The 26,286-nt window shown below is 36.3% G+C and overlaps 1 protein-coding gene across 2 annotated transcripts in view; it reads left to right on the top strand.

Moving 5' to 3' along the window:
* The window catches only part of MYOM1 (myomesin 1), a 126,561-nt gene that overhangs the window by 39,885 nt on the left and 60,390 nt on the right, over positions 1–26,286 (top strand). For both annotated transcript variants that reach the window (XM_019755764.2, XM_019755765.2), the window contains exons 9-16: positions 2,284–2,448; positions 4,418–4,579; positions 8,890–9,031; positions 11,563–11,762; positions 13,528–13,584; positions 18,618–18,742; positions 23,392–23,575; positions 24,197–24,371. In XM_019755764.2, the coding sequence (XP_019611323.2) occupies positions 2,284–2,448; positions 4,418–4,579; positions 8,890–9,031; positions 11,563–11,762; positions 13,528–13,584; positions 18,618–18,742; positions 23,392–23,575; positions 24,197–24,371 (1,210 nt within the window). The remainder of the gene's footprint in view (positions 1–2,283; positions 2,449–4,417; positions 4,580–8,889; positions 9,032–11,562; positions 11,763–13,527; positions 13,585–18,617; positions 18,743–23,391; positions 23,576–24,196; positions 24,372–26,286) is intronic.

Raw genomic sequence — 26,286 nt, 5'->3', positions numbered from 1 at the left:
ATCCCAAATCATGATTTTTTCCTATCATTTGATTTATATTGAGACAGAATAGTTGGAAATTCTGAAGCTATGACTTACTTCCAATGTCCCCAAAGCTGGCCTATTGATCATTCCACAATTTTCTGAATGTATCCTGTTCATTCTCACAGCATATCATCATCCATGTTTCTCCTATTTCCCTCTTCTCCAACAAGTAAAGGTCTGAAAGCCCAGCTCAACCTTACTTTGTTACCTTCAATTGCACTCAGTCAGAGCCTCCCCTGACTGGCCCTTGAATTGAATACAATCGTTCCTAACATAGGAAACAGGATCCATTCAGCTAGTATTTATCAAGCATCTGCTGTGTGCTAGGTACTGGTTTAGGTGCTTGGAATTTGCTGGTAAATATTATAGATAAAGCTTCCTGCCCTTGGTTCTGTTCTAATAGTTAATATGTATTGATCATTGTCCCAAACACTGTACTAAGACTTTTTAAATATGCACTGACTCATTTAATGCTCTCTCAAAGGTTATGAAATAGGTACCTTTTTATCTGTGCTATGCTGATGGAGAAGTAGGTCAGAGAGGTTAAATCATGGGACAAAGCCACTCATAGTGGTAGAGACTTGTAACCTGGTCTTTCTAATTCTAAACCATATTCTAAACCAAGGGTCAGCAAACATTTTTTTTGTAAAGGACTAGATTGTAAATACTTTAGGCTTTGCAGGCCACACCGTCTCTATCACAACTATTCAACTCTGCCATTGTAGTACAAAACCAGCCATAGACAGGATGTAAATGAATGAGCATGGCTGTGTTCCAATAAAATCTTATTTATAAACATTGAATTTGAATTTCCTATCACTTTTCACATGTCACAAAATGTTATTAGTCTTTTGATTTTTTTTCAACCATTAAACAAATTAAAAACCATTTTTAATGGTACAAAACAAGAGGTCGTCTAGATTTACCTCACAGATTTGCCAACCCCTAAATCTCAGGCCTACTGTAACCCTTATCTCTACTCCCTAAGGCAGCTTTGGAACCAGCCCAGCTTCCCAATGAGCAAGGTCTGATCAAGTTGTTTTGCTTTTTTATTTCAGTGGGACATCATCATGTAAAAGTGGGGCAGATGGGGCATGCTTTAAAGAGTTATTTCCCTGGCAGCACTCAAATGCAAAGCAATACCATGTATTGGTTGAAAGCACAAGTTCTAGAAACAGCCCACCAGTGTAAATCCTGGCTGTGAGGGGTGAATGTGGGCAGTTATTTAGCCTCCCTATGCTGCTGATTCCTCATCTATAAAATAGAGATAATCATGGTACTTATTATGAGGCTTAATTCAATTAATAGATATTAAACACTTGGAACAATACTTGGCACAGTTGACTCAATAAACGTTAGCTTGCCATTTCAAATTAGTACTAAGAGGTGTTAGGAAGAAGATGAAACATGAAAGAAAGGGCTTTAAGTTTTAGAGTTGGGTGGTATGGGTTTGAATTTCAATTTCACACATGAAACCTTTGAAACCTTGACATTAGCTGTATATTTGTGAATGTCTATATCTCCATCTGAAAGAGAGGAAAAACTAATATCTGTACCATGGGGATTTTGCAAGGATTAGATGATATGTCAAATATAGCATGCCTGGCATATAAAAGCCCATCAATAAATAGTTAATATTTTCCCAAACCCTTTTCTTTGAGAAAAGAGAAAATAAAACCTGGAAGAGTTTATGATGCATTTACTCAATCTATAAATAAGACACCTCTAAGAAAAATATTTTTAAACTTACAATATTTTAAACTTTTTAGTTTTCTCCCATTGACATGTCATGTATTTTTTTACTTGGATCATTAAAGAAACTAAAACAACTTACTGAAAAACTCTATTTTTATGAGTAATTGACATAGCTATTTGTTCCAAGAGTACAAGCAAAAGAGTTTAAATGAACTCAGAATCTAAAATTAAAAAGTGCATACGTATATTGCAGCTAACTATTTACATCTAAGCTAAACATGGTATTAATTTACATTTTATGTAAAGCATTAAATCTGTCCTCCAAATTGTATTAATTATAAATAAGCTTTTCTGACCAATGAAGCAAGAATTTTCATAAAAAGAATATCCATTTCACATAATGATATATGTGAATGTGCTATGTACTTCTTTCATAAGACTTAATTTTTGCCCAGATAAATCATTTGATCGGTCTTTGTTGTGACTGTGCCTGTTCTCATTGAAATGCTGTGTCTCTTTGATGAGAAAAAATAAATTACTGATGTTTGTTTTTGTTCTACCCAGTTGCCGTGACCCCTTATGGTTATGCATCCAAGTTTGAGATTCACTTTGATGAGAAGTTTGATGTGTCATTTGGGAGAGAGGGCGAGACGCTAAGTCTAGGCTGCCGTGTAGTTATCACTCCTGAAATTAAACATTTCCAACCAGAGATCCAGTGGTACAGAAATGGTGAGCCTGTATAATGAATTCTCACTTAGGTTCTTATTCTCAGAAGGTCACAGACTGGGCTTGGCACCAGAGCATGAATGCCTATAAGGCTGAAGATCTGTTCATCAGAGCTGGCAGAATCTGGACGTTAGAGGGCATAACCTACACCTACTGGATGTTAAAAAAGTTTTTACACATATATCAAAATAGCAGAATTTGCATAATGTATTTATGGAGATGATTATTTCTTATCATCAAGTAATATGTGGAAAGGATTACAAAAAAATGTATTTTTGTTTTAGTAAGTTGGATAAATATTCATTTTGTAAGTTAATTTTGTTTGGTAAAATAAAGTGAAGTCCAGTAGGACTATGGAATATGCCCATTGGCCCCTGGGCAGGGTGGGCAGTGGGCAGCGCGTTCACCAAGCAGTTTGCCTGAACTTCAGTTGTGCATTCTGGGGTCCTGAGGCAATGGCTGGGACCAGGACCTGGGCCCATACTGAAGCCAGCATGGCAGCAGTGGCGGCAGCAGCAGCACTGATGGTGAATATGGTCCTAGAGAAGAGGAGGGACTTCCTATGGGGGTGGGATGAGAACCCACAGTGGGAAACCAGCTTACCTGTCCATCCCCAGAAATCATCTTTGTGGGAGCTGCACAAATATTAACCTCCTGGGTTGAGCACTGTGACAGGAACTTTTGCCAGTCAGGCAGTATATCTTGTCAATAAAATATTACGAAATAAAAGCTTGTGTATAGTCCTTGCAATAAAGCACATAAGGTAGTTGTTAGAATTCTTCAGAGTTTAGAAACTTTGGTTATGAAAAATGCCACATTGCAAAGCAACTATCCTTGGGCTTAGAAATAGAAATTAAGTTTAAAGATTGTCACATTCAATGAAAAAGAACACTTTTTTATGAGGCTTTAGATGAAGCAATTATTAACAAGGAAGATAATTTTAAATTTACTTTTCCCTCTTAATTGAAGAGATAGTGATAGGGTGCATAAACAGATGTTTGAATTATATACAAATCATGAAATCATTTTCAGTTTCTTAGATGACGTCCACAAGTTACAGGACATGTAAGAGAAAACATTAAGATGTAATTATGTAAATTTACGTTTAAAACTATATTCAGACTTACATGAGACTAATTTGTATGGAGAGTTTAATCTTTTTAGAAAAATTGTTCCTCAAGAATCATCAGCTCTATAGTAGTACGAGTTATATTTTGAAATAGTTTATCAGAAAGTTAACCCAATGTTAACTTTATAATACCATAACTATGCAATACTATATACTATAAAATATGTAATACTATAGCAATATAACACGCTTAACAGCTGCAGTGATAGTTCTATCAGCAGAAAGATACTTAAAATAAAAAAAAAAATCAAAACTCATTTATGATCCTGTATTCGCAAAGAGTGACTAATGTTGCTTTCAATTATATCCATTTAAAATGAAGTTGCTAAAAGTATAAATTTGGTGATTCAATAACTGAATTTACAGAAAAGCAAGCCAGAAATATTTATTATCAATCAAGATATCACATTAATAATTATTTTAATAAAATTATGGCATGAATATAATTTTTTGCAATTTGTATTTTCCTTATTACATTTTACAAATAATAAACAATTTTTAGAGGCAAACACCTTATACTTTAGTACCTTTAATGGCAGTTTTTTTATTTGCTTTTTGAAGAAGGGGCCTTGCAATTTCATTTTGCACATGGCCCTGTAGATGGTGTATCTGGTACTAGTCCCCTCACTTCTGATCTAGTATTTTTACCAATATAAACATGGCAAAGCCCAAGAGACTTCCTCTAGTAAGCAAATAGCTTGCAATACAGAAGAAGAGGAATAAAAAGATTTAAAAAAAGTGGTGGGTGGGAAGGAAAGGAAGAAAGAGAGAGGAATGGAGGGGAGAGAGCAAGAAGGGAGTAAAAGAAAAAAATCTGTTAATTTGCTGACTTTTCCCCCCCAGGAGCACCTGTTTCTTCATCAAAATGGGTGCAAGCACATTGGAGTGGAGATCGGGCAACACTGACATTTTCTCATCTCAACAAAGAAGATGAAGGCCTCTACACAATTCGTGTACGAATGGGGGAATATTATGAACAATATAGTGCTTATGTCTTTGTTCGAGGTAAGACCTAGCAAAAACCGGAACACCCAAGAATATTTACAACACCAAGGCCAAATCAATCTGAAAGGAAAAAAAAAGCATAGATACTGGGGACAGTTGGCAGTCTATACCACACCAGTACTGAACAGTAACAAATGATCACTGAATTCTGCTGCTGACCAGCAACTGATAAAGATACATGAATATCTATTCCAACTGAAAAATGTGTTAGATTTTCTTCTACACAAAAACATTATGGGGAAAGTCAGATATCACCAGGGGAAGACAGAAGCTAGCCTTCTGGGTAAATTGCAGTGAAAACAGACATACTGGAATTTATCAGCAAATTTGTTTAGCCTAACCACCTAGATAAACCTGGCTAAATGAGGACTAAATAAGCAGTCTTCGCCTCTGCTCTCAGTTGTCTTACCTGCACCAGAGAGTATCTCTGGTGACTCAAAAAAAAAAAAAAAAGTTATGCCTGGGTGATTCCTTAGTGGACATCTTCTGGAAAATGTGACATAGTCTAGGGTTTTCTCAACAACATTTCTCAGTGCCCACATCTAGAATTGTGACTTTCTGCCCGGTTTAGGCCAGACTTCACATAACTGACTATAGACAGGGGGAGGGGATTGAAATTTGAAATTTATACTTAGGTCAGTTTTCAAATCCATAAAATAATCAAATGGAAAGATTCTAAAATTTGTCAGATGTTGATGTGAGAGAATGGAAAAGATAAGTTAGAAAGACAAATTTCAGCAATTATGTTGTAAATATAACACCTTTTAGAAAAAGATCTCCCTCATAAGTTTATTTTAAATGATATATTTTCGATTCTTTTTTAAAAAAAATCTTTATTGAGGTGCAACTTACATACCATAAGATTCAACCATGTTAAGTGGACAGTGCTTTTTAGAATATTTATAGAGTTGTCCAACCATCATCCACAATCCAGTTCTATAACATTTCCATCACCCTAAAGAGATTTCTTGTGCCCATTCCTCACTCAACCCCAGCTTAGCCCCTAGGTAACGACTAATCTATTTTCTATCTCTATAGATTGGTGTTTTCTGGACATTTCTGGATATAATATGTGATCTTTTACATCTGTCTTCTTTCCTTGAGCATATGTTTTGAGGTTCATTATGATAGTAGTTTGTTCCTTTTTATTGCTGAGTAGTATTGCACTGTACGGATATGCCTCATTTTGTTTATCCATTCAACAGCTGATAGTTGGATTGTTTCCACTCTTTGACTATTATGAATAATGCTGCTATGAACATTTGCATCCATGTTGGTAAACATGAGCGTACATTTTTATCTCTCTTGGGTAGATAGATACCTACCAATAAGTGGAATTGCTGGGTCACATGTTAAATTTGTATTTAACTCTTTAAGAAACTGCTGACATTTTATGTATTTTTTAAAACTTTGTATCCATTGAGCTACATATGGCCATTTCAATGCATTTTTTAGGGGTCTGGTATTTTTGTAGCTTAGAAAATAGCTTCTGAACCAGAATGATCAGTATATAAAGCGCCATATGTCTGCACAAACACAGAGCTGCATATATTTGGCCAGGATTTTACTACATAGATAATATGTGTTCTTTGTAAAAAAATAGATAATATAAATAAGAAAAAAAGAAAAAGAAAAGCCATCCATAAGTCTGCCATCCAGAGATATCCAATGTTATCATTTTATTACAATTCTTCTAGATTTTTATATATTCTTTCCTCACCACCACCCCCCCCACACTCAAAGAGAGAAGGAGAGGGAAAAAGATGATAAAGTGATAAAGGATGGGTTAGAAATGTCATGAAAAAAAATTACCAATGGCAAATAAATATATGAAAAAGTTTTCACTAGTAATCAAAGTAATGTGAATTGAAATGATGTATTTTAATTTAACATATTGAAAAGATTTAAAAGATTTTAAAAATTCACTGGGATAAAGGAATGGAGGGTAATTGTGGTAAGTGTAAATCTGTTCAACTTTTTTCAGGGTGTTTTGCCACTACATATGGACAGTACACATTTCCAACAATTCTAGTTCTAGGAACTTGAGTGACCCAAGTTGAAAAAAATGTTTGTATTGGGAAAAACTGGAAGAAATTGACATATCCACCTATGGGAGCTATAAAATAAAGTGTAATAAATGTTCCATATAAACAATGGAATACCACACAGCAATGAAAACAAATGCTATACGCCTATATTTATTGATATGAAAATATATCAAAAAAACCTAGTTTACATGAAATTATATAGTCCCATTCCACTTTTATTTTAAAAATAACCACTTTTGAGTTACAAATATAGAAAACAATCTAGAAAAAATATAGGTAAGTGTTAGTAGTAATCTCTGAGTTACGGAATTAAAGGAGATTTTCACGTATATTTTTTGATTATATAATTTACGAGCATGCGCTACTTTTATAACAGAGATAAACAATAGAATTACTTACATTTTGAAAAAAGTTGTTAATAGCCTGTGTCAGAGGTCAAAATATAAAGAGTATCAGGCTAATCTTTGACCTAATTAATCAAACCTACAAAAAGTTTGGCTATTTTGGAGGGTTGGAAGAAGGAAGGACAGAGCCTAAGAAAAGAATTGAAGTTGTGAATGGGTGCTGTGGGCCAGACAGTCCATAGCAGCTGCTGGGAGCCAAGAGCACAAATGTGAAGTAACATAACACAGTATTTGGATTTGGCTTCAAGCAGCTGTTAAGCAGAACCTGTTTTTTTGAATGATTGTCAAGCCCACCCCACAAATGGCATATTATAAGCAGTTTTATAAAATGCCTAGTGTCTGCCAGGCTATTACATACAATGGATGTTCAGTGAACTGAACGCCACTCTATCAACACAGAAGCTGCTGGTTGTTGCGTTACAGGCCTTTAGCAAAAGGACATACATGGCTAGAGGTTGCCAGCTGTCCCTCCCGAAGCTGAGTGGCTTTCCAACAGTCCCTGAGGCCTGTTAACTTCAATATCTCTATGTCCATTCCAGCTCTGCTCTACCTTCACCATCAGTTGGCCCTCACCCCCATCCAGTGCTCTCAAAGCTTGGAAGAAAAGAAATTTCTCCCCACCAAAATGCTTACTCCCTGCTGTGTGGCATGCAGGCATTCTGCTTAGGTTTTAGGCACCAATTAATTACGTTCTCCTATAGCACTTAATGTTGGAGACATTTACCTAGAGACACTTTCCTGCAGGTTCATGGGGCAAGAAACAGGATGTTCAAAACCAAAGTGACTTGAGCTCTTCACAGAGCTCAGTAATGTGAACCTATTAAATTCAGAAGTAGACAAATATTTCTGCCATGTTATCAAATGTTTTAGTAACTCATAAGAGTTACACAAGTGTAGCTGATGGAAAAAGAAAGTTTTTATTCAGACAAGAAGATTGTTTTCCCTTGGGTAAGTGGCTCCTACAAGCGTCAGCCTGCTTTCCTACTAACTCCAGTTATGAAAGAGTTGACCAGATGTCTGGAGGAATTGACAAATGTGGACTCTCTCTGTCAGGGATTCTACTTCTTGTCTTAATTGTTCTTATTTAAAAGATTACTAACTGATTATTTTCATTCTCTTTCCTTTCCTCCTAAAAACCTCCCCATTGACCAATTTAGCTATATGCCTGAGGACACACGGCTGAGGGCACCTCACTGTCAGAGGATCCCATTTCGTAAACAGTCCTCTGTTTCTTGTATAATCCTGGACTTTTGCTAAACTCAGATAAACTAAGCTCAGATATGGGTATTGCATCAGAGTTCCTTTTGCAACTATCTTCAGTTTGGGCACAAACATTTGACTAAAATGAATGTTTTCCTTTTTCTTCCAAAATGGTAGTGCCAAGCATAGGGATGGGCAAAGTTTCATGGTTCTTATTTTCTTGTGGATGCATCCAGAAGGTGACAGAAGGAGCTGTTTGTTCCCCTTTGGAGCCACTCATAGTTTCTGAGTAACATTACGCAATAATTATCTTAAGAACAGACTTTCTGGCACAACTTACATTAGACTTTTCTGATAGCTAACCCTGACATCTACGTATTTATTTTCTTTTAGAACATTTTGAGCAGGCAAGGGCCATGAGGCATAGGTCACGGGTCCTTTTCAGAGCCCTTTCTAACATCATGTTTTTCATACTGATGATGAAAAGCACACACTGTTATGTTGGTAAGCAAATTACAAGACTGAGGCTTGCACTACTGGGGCCAAAGATGTAGCCATTGTAGTGATGTGGTAAGAAATGTGTGCACCAAGCCCTCAGCCTGCTGGATGGACAGAGCACAGCTGAGAGAGCTAATGGGATCCTTCTGTATCTTCACAGATGCTGATGCAGAGATTGAAGGAGCCCCAGCCTCCCCCTTGGACGTGATGTGCTTGGATGCCAACAAAGATTATATCATCATTTCTTGGAAACAGCCAGCTATGGATGGAGGGAGTCCTATTCTGGGATATTTTATTGATAAGTTAGTACTTAGTCTAATTTTAGTTAGAGCTATTTGGCCTTAGTGGTACATGCCTGATTTCTCCCACCATTTCTAGGTGAAATATTTTCTCTTCTGGTCTCTTCTCTCCCCTTCTCTGTGTTTTTGTTTCTGTGCCTATAGATAGATAGCTGTAGATAGATAGATAGATAGATAGATAGATAGATAGATAGATAGATAGATAGATAGGCAGATAGATATAGATATACCGAAATTCCAACGATAATCTTTGAATTTGACTACCAGCACAAGTCACTAATTTGGCAAGAATACTATGAATTTGTAGACTAAGAGAGATCACTTTGGAAATGAAAAAGCTGGTATTCAATATATTTATTTTCCGTATTCCTATAATGTCAGTAATTTAAGAATATTAAGTAACAAATAATACTTTAAGAATACTAACAAAATCTTCTTTACATAGCAGGAAATGGTTCCAAGTTAGACCAAGAAATAAATATCAATCGTATTAAATTATGTTCTATCTATAAGTTCTTACTGTTTACATTTTCCAAACTTAGAGACTCTGATATTTATGGTAATTGGGTCTTACACATTGATTATCCAGTGAGCTTAGACCACATAGACAATAATTTTATATTATCAACCTAAATACACTATTGTTTGACTTTGTTTCTATTCAAGTAGTTGCTCCAATTCTCTTTCCATTTTTGAGCAATAAAATCTAATTGTAGAAACCACTAGGGACACCTGACCAGTGCTGCTGTGGTACAGTAGGGTTGTATTAAGGTGTAGTAAACCTAATATTTATAGCAATAAGTAAATATATGTCTATTGAACTCAATACCACCCACATCATAAGTTATATGCTGTTTAATTGTAAACTAAGTGCTTCTACATTAGTTCATCTTTTAGTAATGATGAACTGTGAAGTTTTAGATAGATTCTTTTTCATCATCTTTTCAGCCTTATTGTCTTTGGCAAATTTCTAAAGAGATTTGTAAACTTTGATCAGTGAAGGACCAAGGACAATCAGTACATTTTGTTTTTCTCTTGCCTTAGTCATAACAAAAACAACCATATTATGACTAATATTTATTAAGCATTTGTCATGTGCATGGTACTGTTCTAAACTCTACACATATATTAACTACTAACCATAACCATCCTTTGAAAGGCAGGTGCTATTATTACAAGTAGGAAATGAGTAGCTGACCCAAGGCTGCATGCTAATGAGGAAATGCTAAGTCTCACAGTGTAATTCTAGCAGAACTAGAATTCAAAGAGCAGCCTGGCTGTAAGTTTGTGTTCTTTAAGTTTGTGTTCTTTCTGCTCTACGGTGCTGCACACGTCTCCAGAGGAGCTGCTCTCCACCTTTTTTTCTGTCCGCGTGAGGACTAGGCAGCATGTCCTAGGATCATTGGGTCACCACCACAGCATCTGCACAGAGAGAGACAGGGGCACTTTGAAGAACTGTCCTAGCCCTCTCAGCTCCCTCCCATGCCCCATTCAGAACAGCTCCATAATTTCTACAAAGGAAGGATTAGGGGAAAGTGGATGGAAAGGCAGGGATTGAAGCCATATTTCATGGCACGTTACATAAGGTTGAGGAAAATATTTACCTCTTGAATGGAAGGGTTATGGCGAGGAAGTGAAAATAAACCCCTCACCCCAACCACTTTTGCACTACCATCGGCAACGCCCTCCCCCATGAGAACCATTTGGGAATTATATATTTTGAACACTTCCCCTGTGTTGGGGAAGTGATATAAACTAAAAGTGCTGTGCTCTGCTCATAAAAATGATGAGTTACTTAATTCTAGTGCTGTGTACTTCAATCACAGGTTGAGCCCCTAAAGCCCTGTTGATCAGGCTAAGCGCGGTGTATGAACTGTTATCTTTGTCTCCCAGGCATCAAATGCTGTAAAAGCACCCAGTTAGAAATATGAGGTTCCAAGCACTTAAACTTCCCCTGCCAGGCCTGGGAATTCCCCTGCAGCTTATCGATCTCATCTAGTAAGAAACAAAAATATCACAGTACCTTCCTACCCACAGAGCATGTAGTGAATTCTTTCCAAATTACAACACAAATAAGTATATTTTAAGGTGTTAACTTTCTCAACAATAGTTCCATTTAAAAAAAAAAAAATGCCTAAGGATGTCACTAACAGTGGAATTCAAGACATCAGCCACAGAAATGTTTGAGGGTCCTCCCCCCTTAGTCTAGCCATTGTAAAGATTCTACATACCTGCTTGCTTCTTTTCCCCCCAAACTCCTCTACTTAGCCCCCTGGCCCCTCAGCTGCCTGCTTTTAGTGAGGACAAATCACACATATGTGTTCAGGAAGGGTATGAAGCTTCCTTCTTCTTGTTAAAGAAAACATATTACCATTGAGTGCAACTGAGTACCTGCAATTAAATAACTACAGGACTACACTTGACCTGGATATTTTATAGAAAGATCTGAAGCAATGGGGTGGGTTTGCAGCTTTGGAGCTATTAATTTAGCTATACTTCTTTTAATATTCTGTGGACCACTCTCTTTCCCTTAGATGTGAGGTGGGCACAGATAGCTGGTCTCAATGCAATGACACACCTGTGAAGTTTGCTCGTTTCCCAGTCACTGGATTGATAGAAGGTCGTTCTTATATATTCCGAGTTCGAGCTGTGAATAAAACTGGAATAGGTCTACCATCGCGTGTTTCTGAGCCTGTGGCTGCCCTGGATCCAGCTGAAAAAGCTAGACTTAAAAGTAAGCATTTTTCATTTTTCAGGATCGGCTTGAAGCTTTTTTATATAACTGCAATAGATCTCATTGCAAGGTTATTTCTCCCCCTTCCACTAGAGGGAGAAGAGACTAAGAAATCCTTTAATGATCAGAAAATCCTAGGGAGAAAATGTGAAAAACCAAAAAGTATTTGTTTTTTTGATTCGTTTACTCTCTAAGGGCTTTACTTTATTTTATGTTTATTTGATTCAAACAGCTTTGCCTTGTTAAACTGAGTTCCAGGCATTGTGTTTGAAATGAAATATGAAAACCAAGGACCTGGAGAGCATTTTTATTCATTTTATTAGCGCACTCCAAATATACTTTTCTTTCTGGTTCAATTCTTAAAACTGTAAGATAAATTTCTTAAGCTTGAATTTTTCCTTTACAGCATTAATATCTCAATACAGTAAGTTTCTTTATATCAAAGGAAAAACACATTTACAATGTTGTATCTGACCTATTCTTGAGTTTCTGTATTAAACAGTCAAAAATAATCTTTTCATATATTTAGCCTCCAACTGTCAATGTCAAAACCATGGTACATGACTTATGCTGTACACTTGTTTCATGGGAACCCATATGGCATCCTCAATAGTAGACACCATAAAATGACATTGTAAAGGAAATTGCTGGAAATTAACATTTCACTCTATACCAGGTTTCTCAACCTTGGCCCTGCTGTTTCAGGCCAGATAATTCTTTGTTGTGGGAGGCTATCCTGTGCATGGTAGAATGTTTAGCAATATCCCTGGTCTCAACTCACTAGATGCCAATAACACCCCTTGCCCCCTTGTGACAATCAAAATTGTCTCCAGACATTACGAAATGTCCCTGGGGGACAAAATCACTCTAGTTGAGGACTACTAGTCTATGCCATATTTTCAGTGTTACCTTTACCTTAAGTACATATAGTGGCATCATAAAACTCTAAGTAAAATAATGATACCTTTTCTCTGGAGACTTTTTCTAATCAGTCTACTTGATTGTTCTCCACTTTTCACTTACCATTTGACTTCCCTCTCTCCTAATTCCATCTCAAACTTTCACTTACTCCTCTTTTATAAATTCCAATAAAAATAAGATTTGTTTGAATTGAAAATAAGTTATCTTGTTTATCACCTTTCTGTTTTTGCACAAAGTCCCTTGATTATAAAGCAGGAGTTGAATCATTCTCTTTGTGATGTCTGTGGTGCCACAGAAATGAATTTTCTGTTTAACTTTATACTGCCCGTCCCATCTCATCCATTTTCCTTACTCAGGATCTAAACTGATTTCCTTTGTAAATAACAGTCGTCGAATGTAATGGGAAAAAATTGCTTTGTTGAGCTTTACTGCAGGATCAGCGCTCCTCTACTCTTTCATCTTCATTATGACAGATAAATAAACTACTGGGCTTACAATTGTTCCTGAAAGGTTTCTCCCAAATACATGTTATCTCTTAAGAAGGAACACGAGAGCCTGCATGTTTCAGGAGATCCATATTGAACAGTAAATATGAACACAGGTTATTTACCTCACTTGTGTAAGTACAGTTCTAGAAATGTCGACTCAGTTCAGGCAGGTTCTAGGCACTAGCAGATTGTGAATTCTTTGAGGCCACAATACTATACATGGTCAGTAAGATTCATTAGCAAAATACGTAAGTAAACTAGTAACAAACCCATTTGTGACTAATCTGGCCAGTTTATCAATGCAGTTGAAACTGCATTTGTGAATGTTTGTGATTTTTATATTTATTTCTGTTCAGGTCGCCCTTCAGCACCCTGGACTGGACAGATCATTGTCACTGAAGAGGAACCTACAGGTAAAATCTATGTTTTCCCCCAGACACTATTGCCAAATGTTTTACTGTGCGGTTTAGCTTTTGTTGTGACCGGTACAGTGTGTATTTTAAAGGTGTTTTGGAAAGAACATTTTGAAATATTTGGAGATCAAAAATTAACTTACTGTCAGAGAATCATTTTTTAAAAAAAGCTTTATTGAGGTATAATTGACGCACAGTGATTTGCATGTCCGTAAAATGTACAATTTGATCAATTTTATAGGTATGTTCACCTGTGAAACCATCACCATGATCAAAATAATGAACATATCCATCACCACTAAAATTTCTTCATGTCCCTTTGTAATACCTCCCTCCCATCCCTTTCCCCATCTCCGGGCCATCACTGATCTGCTTTCTGTCACTATAGTTTGCATTGTCCACTATTTTAGATAAATAGAATCATATTCATTTTTGTCTGGTTTCCTTCACTCTGCATAACTATTTTGAGATCTATCCATGTTGATGCATGTATTGGTTCATTTCAATTTATCCATTCACATTTGAAAGTTTCTATAAAAATCCTTGTTAAGTGGCCATATGCTTTCATTTCTCTTGGAAGAATACCTACACGTTAAATGGATAGGTCATATGGTAGGTTTATGTTTAATCTGAAAAAAAACAACAACTTCCAAATGTTTTCCAAAATGGTTGTAGCATTTTACATTCCCATCAGTAGTAGTCTATGAGAGTTCCCATTGCTCCACACTGTCACCAGTAGTTTTCATAGCCAGTCTTTTTAATTTTAGCTATTCTAGTGGTGCATACTGGTGTTTTGTATTATAGTGGTATTTCATAGTGCGTACATAGTGGTTTTACTTTGCACTTCCCTAATAGTGTTGAGCATCTTTTAATGTACTTACTTGCCATTTTTTGCATCATATCTGTCAAATCCAAGTTCACTCAGATATTTTTCCTCTTTTTTTTCTAGAAATGTTTATGCATTAGCTTTTACATTTCAATCTATGCTCCATTTCAAATTAAATTTTTCTATATTGTGTGAAGTACGGGTCTAAATTATTTTTTATTTTGCATATGATTATCCAATTATCTCAGCAATATTTATTGAAAATATTATCCTTTCCCATTGAATTAATTGCCTTGGCACCATTGTTAAAATCAATTAATTGCATATTTGTGGATCTATTTCTGCAATCTGTATTGGTCAATTTTATTTTCTCTACACCAGCACCACACTGTCTTGATTAATGCAGCTTTTATAAGTGTCATTTTTTTTCTTTCTTTAAGCGTCATAGTTTTGAAATCAGGTAGTATAAATCCTCTAATCTTTCCCTCCCCCCAAATTTGTTTTGATAAGTCTAAGTCTTTGCATTTTCATGAAAAATTTAAAACTAGCTTATCAATTTTTACAAAAAAACTGCTGGGATTTCAATTGAGTCTTTATGTCCTTAATGATTTTCTATTTACTTGTTTTATCAATTATTGATAAAATAGTAGTGAAATTTCCAACTAAATAGTGTATCAGTTTCTTTTTGTAGTTCTACTAGGTTTTGCTTCATGTATTCTGATGCTCTGTTATTATATGCATAAACATTTTTATTATGATAGCCTCTTATGAATTGAACACTTTATTATTATAAAGTGACTCCCTTTGTCCATGGTAATGTTTATTTTTATTGCTTGGAAATCTACTTTGTCTGATACTAATATAACCATTCTAGATTTCTTTTGATTAATGTTAGCATGGCATATGATTTCTATTCTTTTACTTTTAACCCTTGTCTTCATATTTAAATCATGTTTCTCGTAGGCAGCATACGGTTGGATCTTGCTCTTTTATGCAATCTGGTAAACCTTTGCCTTTTAATTGGGGTATTTGGATCATTTACATTTCATGTGATTATTGATATCATTGGATTTGAAATCTATCATCTTGCTATTTGTTTTCTATCTATTCCATCTGTTTGTTTCCTTTTTCCTCTTTTTCTACTTTCTTTCAGATTGAGTATTTTTTATTCCATTTTATCTGTGCTATCTTAGCTGTAATTCTTCGTTTTGTTTTATAGTAGTTGAGAATTCATAATATACATCTTATCACAACCAGTCTTCACATAATATTATACTACTTCACATGAAGTGTAAGAACTTACAACACTATTAATCTGGTTCCCTTCTGAGCCCTGGTGCTGTTATTGTCATACATTTTATTTGTGCCTATATTTTAAACTGCACAATGCAATGTTATTATTTTGGTGCAAACAGTCATTTATCTTTCAGAAAGATTTAAAAAGAAACAAGTTTTCAATATTCACTCACGTTTACACCATTTCTATTACTCTTCATTTCTATGTGTAGATATAGATTTCCATCTGATGTGTTTTCTTTCTACTTGAAGCATTTCCTTTAATAGTTCTTATAGTGCAGGCCTGATGGTTATGAAGCATTTTATTTTTTTGTATGTCTGAGTCTCTATTTCATTTTCACTTTTTAACTATATCTTCCCTGGGTATAGAATTCTAGGTTGACAGTTTTTCGTTCAGTCCTTTAAAGAGGTTGCTCATTGTAGGGCAGACCTGTACTATAAGAATGACTGCTCTTATTCTTAATTTTGTTCCTCTGTGTGTAATATATCTTTTTTCTCTGTATGATTTTAAAATATTTTTTGTGACTGGTTTTAGAAATTTGATTATGATGTTCATTTGTGTCATTTCTTTTATGTATCTTGTACTTGGGGTTTGCAATTTCCTTGGATCTGTGAATCTATAGTTTTCATTAGACTGGGAAATTTTTTCACCATTCTTTCTTTAAATATTTTTTTCTGTACTCCCTTCTCTCTACTTTACTTCAGGAACTCCAATTGCATGTTGCTTGAAACCACAGTTCACAGATGCTGTGTTCATTTTTTCCTTCAGTTTTTTTCTTTCTATATTTCATCTCAGATATTTTCTACTGCTGTGTCATTAATTTTACTCTCCTTTTCTTCTTCAGTGTTTAACCTGCTGTGAATTCCAGCCAATGAGTTTATTTTTTTCATTGTAGATGTTATACTTTTCATCTCTAGAAGTTAATTTGTATCATTTTTATATTTTCCATGAATAGCCAAAGCAATCTTGAGACAGAATAACAAAGTTGGAGGTATCATGCTATCTGTTATCAAACTATACTACAAGGCTATAGTAATCAAAACAGCATGGTACTGGCATAAAAACAGACACATAGATTAATGGAAGAGAATAGAGAGCCCAGAAATAAACCCATGTCTATATGGTCAATTAATCCGTGACAAAGGAAGCAAGAATATAAAATGAGGTAAAGACAGTCTCTTCAGTAAATGGTGTGGGGAAAATTGGACAGATACATGCAAAAAAAAAAAAAAAAAAAAAAAAAAAGACAAAGAAAAAAGAAAAGAAAAGAAACTAGACCACTTTCTTACACCATACACAAGAATAAATGCAAAATGGATTAAAGACTTTAATGTAAGACCCAAAACTGTAAAACTCCTAGAAAACCTAGACAATAAACTGACATCACTCTTGGTAACATTTTTTTTAAAAATATGTCTCCTCAGGCAAGGGAAACAAAAGAAAAAAATAAACAAATGGGAACTACATCAAACTAAAAAGTTTTTGCACAGCAAAGGAAACCATCAACAAAACAAAAAGACAACCTACTAAAAGGGACAAGATATTCTCCAGTGATATGTCTGATGGGTTATTATCCAAAATATATAAGGAACTCATACAACTTAACACACACACACACACACACACACACACACACACACACACACACACAGCAATCCGGTTAAAAAATGGGCAGAAGACCTGAATAGACATTTCTCCAAAGAGGACATACAGGTGGCCAATAGACATACGAAAAGTTGCTCAACATCAGTAATCATGAGTGAAATGCAAATTAAAACCACAATGAGATATCACCTCACACCTGTCAGAATGATTTATCATCAATAAATCAACAAACAAGTGTTAGTGAGGATGTGGAGAAAAAGGACACTTGTGTGCTGTTGGTGGGATTGTGAATCGGTGCAGCACTATGGAAATCAGTATGGAGTTTCCTCAAAAAATTAAAAATAGAACTAGTATGTGACCCAGTAATTTCACTACTGGATATTTATCCAAATAAATCCAAAACACTAATTTTAAAGATGTATGCACCCCTATGTTCATTGCAACATTATTTACAATTACCAAGATATAGAAGTAACCTAAATGTCCATTGATAGATGAATGAATAAAGAAGAGGTGGTATGTATAAATAATGGACTGTTACTTGGCAATAAAAAAGAATGAAATCTTACCATTTGTGACAACATGGATGGCCTGGAGGGTATTGTGCTAAGTGAAATAAATCAGACAGAGAAAGACAAATACCATATGATTTCACTTATATGTGGAATCTTAAAAAACAAAAACAATTGAAGAAACAAGCTCATAGATACAGGGAACAAACTGATGATTGCCAGGTGAGAGGAGGGTTGGAAGGCTGGGTGAAAAGGTGAAGGGATTAAGAAGTACAAATTGGCAGTTACAAAATAGTCATGGGGATATAAAGTACAGCACAGGGAATATAGTCAACAATATTGTAATAACTATGTGTCGTGTCAGATGGGCACTAGATTTATCAGGGTGATCACTCTGTAAGTTATATAAATGTCTAATCATTATGTTGTACACACCTGAAACTAATATAGTGTATGTCATCGGTAACTGAAAAATAAAAAAATAAAAAATAAATAAGTAGCATTTGAAAACTATAATTCTAATCCTTTGTGTAAAGATAGAAAAGATAACTTGTGTCATTGCTACTGTTTTTTAGGACTAATGAGAAAATTAAAATTGTCAAGCAAAGAGAGTGAAATTGTGGCTTTGAATGAATGAATGATTGTTTAGGAAGAATTTTAGAGACAAGGTACTTCTTTACACTGTGGAGCAGTAATGAACTCTTCCTCCAGTAAGAGAGAAGCATCTGTGACTCTCTGAGTATCCTGGGTTTCCCAGAGTATGTGCTCTTCACTTTTCCTTATTGTTTTTCAGAGGGTATTATTCCTGGACCTCCCACAGACCTCTCTGTCACTGAGGCTACCCGGAGCTATGTGGTGCTAAGCTGGAAGCCCCCTGGCCAGCGTGGCCATGAGGGCATTCTGTACTTTGTGGAAAAGGTAAGACTCTGGGAATAACATTATTACCTCATGCCACTTTCTGAAAAAAAAAATCTTTTACAGTATAGATGAAATTTTTACTGTGTCCTGAACTCTTTAAACCCTTATAAACTGTGAACAATCTCTACAGCAAAATGTGTATCACACAGAACGTTGCTACAAGTTCAGGGCACTTTTTTTTATGGACATCTGAGTCTCATCCATAGACTTCTAAGATGTCCATAGACCCCAAATCATGATCCCTATACAAAGAAAGATATTCCTGAAACTGTAGATTGCCTGAATGACAATATTTCCTGGATACTTTTTCTGTCTCTCTTGCTGTAGTAATGGCTTTTCATCTCTCTACCACTTGAACTTCTGCAGTAGGGAATGAACATCAACAAGAGTAGATGGTTGAGAGGAGTGTAAGTTAAAATACTTTCTAGTGGCTATTCAGTTCTCACATGTTGTCACATTCTTGGTTACTACGTACTACTCTTAAGTGCAGGTCGTAGAATGGGGTCAGGGATTAAAAAAACATAATAGTAGCTAATTCTTTCTGTCAAATATCTTACTTTTCTTTGATAAAGACATTTAGCTTATGTCTTTAAGGAGCATGCCTCACTTCTTCTTTTCCCTAGCAAATTGGTAACAATAAATGTATCATGTTCCAAGAGAGTCTGATTTTACCAAAATAATATTAAGATTTTATATTTTTATTAATTTTTATATTTTCTAGATATTAGCCTCAAATAAAATATAACTTGAATATTATTCTCAATCAAAATTTTTTTCTTTACTTTTTTTTTTTTAATAGGGGGCAAGAATAGAATAATAAATATTCACTTCCTGGTGTGTTTAATACACACTCTCACTGTATCTTTTTTGAAATGCTCCACAGGAAGAGAGTTCTGATTAAGTTCTGTGACAGTAATTGCCATCTTTCCTGTAATAATGACACAGTAACAATTTAGTACTGATGCATTTTCTTCAGATGACTCAACTTTGGCTTCTATTGAACATTTCCTCTGGTCACATAAACTCTAATTTCTCCATGAAAGTCTGTAACTTCCCTAGCTCTAAATATGAGTCTATGATTAAAATTTGGAGTACACCAGCACACTTATTAGTATGGAACAGAAAGGGACATTTTTGAGTACAGCAGGTCCTCGAATAAGGTTCATTCAACATTGTTTCTTTATAACATTGATGAGGGGGAAAAAAATTGATTCCTGGTCAGGGGCCACTGTCTGTGTGGAGTTTGCATGTTCTCCCCAGGTCTGCATGGGTTTTCTCCAAGTACTCCAGTTTCTTTCTACATCCCAAAGATTCATGTGACATGAATTGGCATGTCTCAACTGTCCCAGTCTTGAGTGAGTGTAGGTGTGTGTGTGCCTGTGATGGAACGGTGTCCTGTCCAAGGTGAGTTCTCGCTTTGCTCCCTGAGCTGCCAGGACAGGATCAGGCCACCATGACCCTGAACCGGAATAAACAGGTTGGAAAATCATATCCTATTTGTTTATGTTAATCTTTCTTAAATGTATATATAGCTGACATTTATTTCAATGTTTAATATTAGATGTGTTTTGAGTCTTTATTTAGAAATTTGGTGATGTTTTTGTGACCAGAAATATGCCATAGTAACATAACTCTTGTTTATATCAATTAGCCTATGATAAGATTGGTTTTGTTGTACATTCTTTCATTAAAAGTGGCAGTTTCCAAGAACCTATCGATGACATTAAGTGAGTACTTACTGTACAGCGTGAGGAGAGAGGCTTGTACAGGCACTGCCAACACATTCAAAACATCAAGGATGTTGAGGTGTTAGGGGAACAGAACACATCCAGAGACCTGGGGTACAGTCACAGAGTGCCAAACCATTCTGTTGAACTGAGTCTTAAATTATTTCTGGTGAACCGCTTCTAATACGTTGCCTTTCCAAAGGGAAATGTTCACATGTTCTTGTCCTGTAATGAGTACCACCCCCAGAATTTTGTTCATGCCCACAGCACTGCTGCCTCTGCGGTTATCCCCATGCTTGCACTTTCTTCATGGAACATTTTACCTGGCATTTGTACGCCCATAAAGCACTTACCTGCCATGGCTATAGGCTTAAAAACAGTTACGTCATGTCCACGAGCCCTGAAATGGTTGAAATTGAGGAGATTATTATCAAGGGAATTGGGTGAATCTGTCTCCAGTGCTCCCAGCCTCACTATCCTACTGTGCTCTTTGCAGCCCCAAACATTTTCCTCAGGTGTGTTCTTCCTCTCATCCCCCTATCAAAAATCCGGTCATGTCAGAGACAAGCATTGCATCACTTGCTAGCTCTGTTTCTACCAGCAGGAATGAAAATAGCTAATGTTACCAAGGACCAGGCACTGTTCCATGCACTCCACATGTGTCAGCCCACTTAATTCTTATGGTTACCCTATGAGGGAAATACTTCTGTTTTCATGATGCTTATTTTGAGGATGAGAAAATTGAGGCACCCATGGGGCATGTAATTTGCCCAAGGTCACACAGTTAGTAAGAGGCATAGCTAGGATTTGAACCCAGCAGTCTGGCTCAGGTCGATATATATCCAACTATGACACATTACTACTTTTCAACCTTCCCAAGCGTAAGTGTTCTCTTCTGGAAAACTTTGAGAATCACACAATGCTGCCTCCACAACACCTATTTCAGAGCATAGTTGAGAGGACTGAAGAGTTACAATGGTGAATAAAGTTCTTAGCACAGTGAAAGGCAGCTATTATTTTTATTATGAAAGTTTAAATGACTGATAATTGCTCATGTGTTCCCCAGGGAAGAATATGTCAAAATAAATAATAGTTATCAATTAAAGGATTAAAAGTCTAGGAGAATTTTATCTCTCAGTGGGCAGCAGATTGACTGTTTAGGGGGAATTTATCCTCTCTACCCTCCCACACACAAATGACACATTATCATGAAAGGTACTGTAAGGATTTTAGAGGTTGCCTTATCAAATTTGCTTATTTTACAGGTGATAAAACTGAGACCAAAGCACTTATGTGACTTTTCCTAGGTCACATAACTTGTTATTGATGAAGCTAGAACTAGAATTGATGCATCTGGATTCTTTTCACCACATCATATGGCCTTTTGTTTCAAGTCAATGGAGATTATGCTGAGTGATGTACCAGTAAATTTATAGTCCCCAAAATGTATTATCCTTGACAGCTGGTCAGTGTATCACAAGATTTGAATTTCTGGGAAAGTCTTTTAAAACTGCTAAAAAGTTCTGTAGTAAAGTTGCTTCTAATGACCTTAGACAGTGTTGAAAGTTAGAAGGGGAAAGGATTACTGAAGACTGCTGATAATTTTCTCACTGTATTATCTACCAAAGCTCAAATATACACTGCAACCTTCATTTAAGAATTTCAAAGTCATTCTAAATCATTTTAATTCCAAGAACAGAATCTCTTTAAATTAGTTTTTTTCTGTTATTTATTCTAAAAAAGGGGACAAGATAAAATAACGTATTCTTTATCTCTCACTAACTTTATTCATTCATTGAGAATTCAGAAAAAATCATTCATTCCGAAAAAAAATTGTTGATTATCTACCAAAAAATAAGACCTAACCAGAAAATAAGCCCTAGCATGATTTTTCAGGATGACATCCCCTGAAAATAAGCCCTACTGCGTCTTTTGCAGCAAACCTTAATATAAGACCTGGTCTTATTTTCGGGGAAACACGGTATCTATGATGTGCCAGGTACAATTCTAGCCTCTGGAGTACAGCAGTGAACAAGACAGCTCCCTGAGTTTATTTCTTTGAAATTTACTTTCCAGTGGAGGAGACAATAATAAGTGTTTTGAAGAAAAAGCAGGGTAGGAGATAGAGAGTGATGGGAAAGGAGCAAATAACTCTTTCAGGTTGATGATGGGAGGTGGGTGATGAAGAAGGCTTTTCTGAGGAGGTGGTATTTGAGCATAGACAAATGACGTTATGAGTCATCAAATAACAGTGAATTAAAATAATAGTTTATAACAAAATAATGAAAATTTAAGTATCTAACATAGCATATTAAATTTAATTACCTACCCTAAGAATTAGAAAAGTATCTGACCCCAAACTATTCTTTTTTCTTTCTTTCTTTGTTCAATTTTTATTGAGGAATATTGGGGAACAGTGTGTTTCTCCAAGACCCATCAGCTCCAAGTAGTTGTCCTTCAATCTGGTTGTGGAGGGTGCAGTTCAGCTCCAAGTCCAGTTGCCCTTTTCAATCTTTAGTTGCAGGGGGCACAGCCCACCATCCCATGTGGGAATTGAACTGGCAACCTCTGTTGTTGAGAGCTTGTGCTCTAACCAACTGAGCCATCTGGCCGCCCCCCAAACTATTTTCTAAATAAATTAAGAACCTTTGTAAGTGGATCAATAATCTTATTTAGTTAATAATAGAAATGAATGAAGTATTAAAGCAGCATATTTATCAAACTATACAAAGCCATATTTAATTTAGATAATACTGTGGATTTCAGATGCTTCACCCCCATTTCCTCCACATCTCTTCTCCAGTTCAACTCGAATGACAAATAGTAGTTTGCTGACAGGTATATAACACTTCAAGATGCCCAGCCCAGACTTCCCATTTATTCTTGCCGTGTTTTCAATGGTTTTCACTGTTCTGGCTGCAGTGTGAAGCAGGAACAGAAAACTGGCAGCGGGTCAATACAGAACTCCCCGTGAAGTCTCCCCGCTTTGCTCTGTTCGACTTGGCTGAGGGGAAATCCTACCGTTTCCGTGTCCGCTGTTCTAATTCAGCAGGAGTTGGTGAGCCCTCAGAGGCAACAGAAGCGACCGTGGTCGGGGACAAACTTGGTAAGTGTAGAGTTTGGTTGAACAACTGTAAATTTATTTTACTTCAAGAGAAAATCCCAAAGCAAGAATCTCAGAATATACTGGGGGTGCGAGAAAAATGTATACACGTGACTTGTACTCATCTTTTGTTATCGGTATATATATTGAATATCACAATTTTGATACAGCTTTTTCCTTTCTTAAAATGTGTATACATTTTTTTGGCACCCTCTGTATACATTCAGAAGTAAAAGTGATGACATCCTTCTTTCATGTTACAAATTTAATTGATGACTGTACTTGATTGAAATATTTTTAAAAATCATTATTATGAACTATGAAGTTATGAGAGAAAAGTTCTCCTAGAGTCTCAACAGTATTGTGTTTTTTTCTGGAGTGGTTGGTGTGTTCCTGGATACTTAGTTTATCATTCTCCCAAATGAACATGTTCAGTTTTTTATTTTCTGCTTTAACAAATATAAAATAAAACAACCGTATGTTTGACATGATTTAACAAATATATTATAAAATGAAGCAACCATATGTTTGCCGTGATTTACATGTGTGTGTTTGTGTATATGAGCTAAGAATGAATTTTTAAAAACCACCCTGAGTTTCATCATAATTTTTCTCTTTTCTCAGATATCCCCAAGGCCCCGGGCAAAATCATCCCAAGCCGAAATACAGACACATCAGTCGTAGTTACATGGGAGGAACCCAAAGATGCTAAAGAGCTGGTTGGGTACTACATAGAGTCCAGCATTGTTGGCTCTGGCAAGTGGGAGCCCTGCAACAACAACCCTGTGAAGGGCTCACGGTAACCACACTGTGTGTGTGTGTGTGTGTGTGTGTGTGTGTGTGTGTGTGTGTGCGCGCGTGCACACGTGCACATGCACACGCGTGGGCCAGGCTGGGAGGGTGGGGGTTTAGGGGAGAGGGAGGGTAGGGAAGATGGGAGGGTGGGAGAGTGGGGGGGTGGGGGGGAAGGTCTGACTCTATAGCCACAAGGGCCGTGAAGAGGAAACGTAATCATGAACCCATACAGCAGGACCAACATTCAATGGAAGGGGATTTTTTGAAGCATTATACTTTAAATATCCAAATGAATTTAAAATTGAACATGTCTGTTGCAATACATTTGCAAAAAGGTTTACTTGTGATATTGAACACTTAGAAACACATAATGCCAGCTATGACAAGAGTTCATTTTATAGCTCTTTTCTGGTTCTTTTCCTTTATGCTATCTGTCATTTTTACCCCTGTTCTGGTCTTCAGTATCCAATGTGGTACTGGATTTCAAGGATTTAATAGGCTCTAGCTAACATAAATTACTCAGGCATTTTAAATGAACAGAAAAAACCGTCAACGTTTTCACAAATACTGAACATCCACATGGTTAAACTCAGAGCTAAGGAAACATAAATAACACCAAATCAAGGACACTGAGAATACTTTGCCACCTCTTTGTTTCTAATATGAGGAGGGTTGTTTTTTCTTGCTTTCAAACATATTATCAACCAGCTTTGCAAGTTGATGATGAATTCTGGCCTGTACCCAACCTCTGAGCCTCCTGTGATTTAGGACCAATCTGAGAGAAAATTTTCTTCCTTCCTTCCTTCCTTCCTTCCTTCCTTCCTTCCTTCCTTCCTTCCTCCCTCCCTCCCTCCCTCCCTCCCTACTTTCCTCCCTCCCTCCCTCCCTCCCTCCCTCCCTCCCTCCCTCCCTCCCTCCCTCCTTCTTTCCTTCCTTCCTACCTTCCTTCCTTTCTTTCTTCTAAATCTGATTGGGTTTTAAAAACATATTGCCAAGGTAAGCAGAACTGACTTAGACGTAAAGCATTTTCTTCCTAATAGGACTGTTTACAAATCCATCTCTAAACTCCAAGCTTTCCCCAACCACCCTACTAAGACTGAGAAATAAGATGCATTTTACAACAGAAAAAAAAATTGTCAAATAGGCTTGTTTGGAAGCTTCTGGCACGGCCACTTTTAAGGACCACAATAGAATGAGTTGGCTCTTTTGCAGAACATGAGGATACAGACAAACCAGTTAATGGGAGAAGGCAATATGTTTTATAGGAGATTCATTAAGCCTGTTCATTCATTTCACTTTTATTCTGAGTTCCCAGCATTTTCCTGAGACTATTTAGTAACATTCATGGAGGGTAGGCAAAGTCTGCCCTTCTACAAATAGATGGGAGCTTCTCAAGGGTCGGTACCATATTTTATTCATTATTGTAGCCACAATTCCTAACTCAGTGTCTAGAAGACGTAAGTGCTCAATAAATATTCGCTGAACTGAGCTGACCTAAGGATTGGCCTAAATTTAGGATTGGCCTAAATTTAGGATTAGCCTAAATTATGGCTGCCTTTATTAAATATTTCAACATGCTAATAGTAATAAAGTCATTAACAGACCTGCTATTTCCTCTGGCTAGGCCTCAGAATGGATTAAAATGTTCACAGTGAAACAGCGTTTTATAACCACAATAGCTATTAAACAGTGAGTTTGCTTTGTGTGAAACTGCTTATGAATTCACACCTCATTATGAATTCTTATATTGAAATGGTAATTCTGGACTCGATTTTTTCACCTTACTTTCAGATTCAAGTGTAATTTCTCAAGTAATTGTACCTTCTCATGCATGCAGGGAGGCAGTAACTAGGCCTCTGTGACAAAGAGCAACCAATATCATAAGTATATACCTGAAATAGGCATTAATAATGTTATTA

Source organism: Rhinolophus sinicus, linkage group LG09, assembly GCF_036562045.2.
Source record: "Rhinolophus sinicus isolate RSC01 linkage group LG09, ASM3656204v1, whole genome shotgun sequence".
Taxonomy (NCBI): Eukaryota; Metazoa; Chordata; class Mammalia; order Chiroptera; family Rhinolophidae; genus Rhinolophus; species Rhinolophus sinicus.
This window is presented reverse-complemented; position numbering and strand designations above follow the sequence as displayed.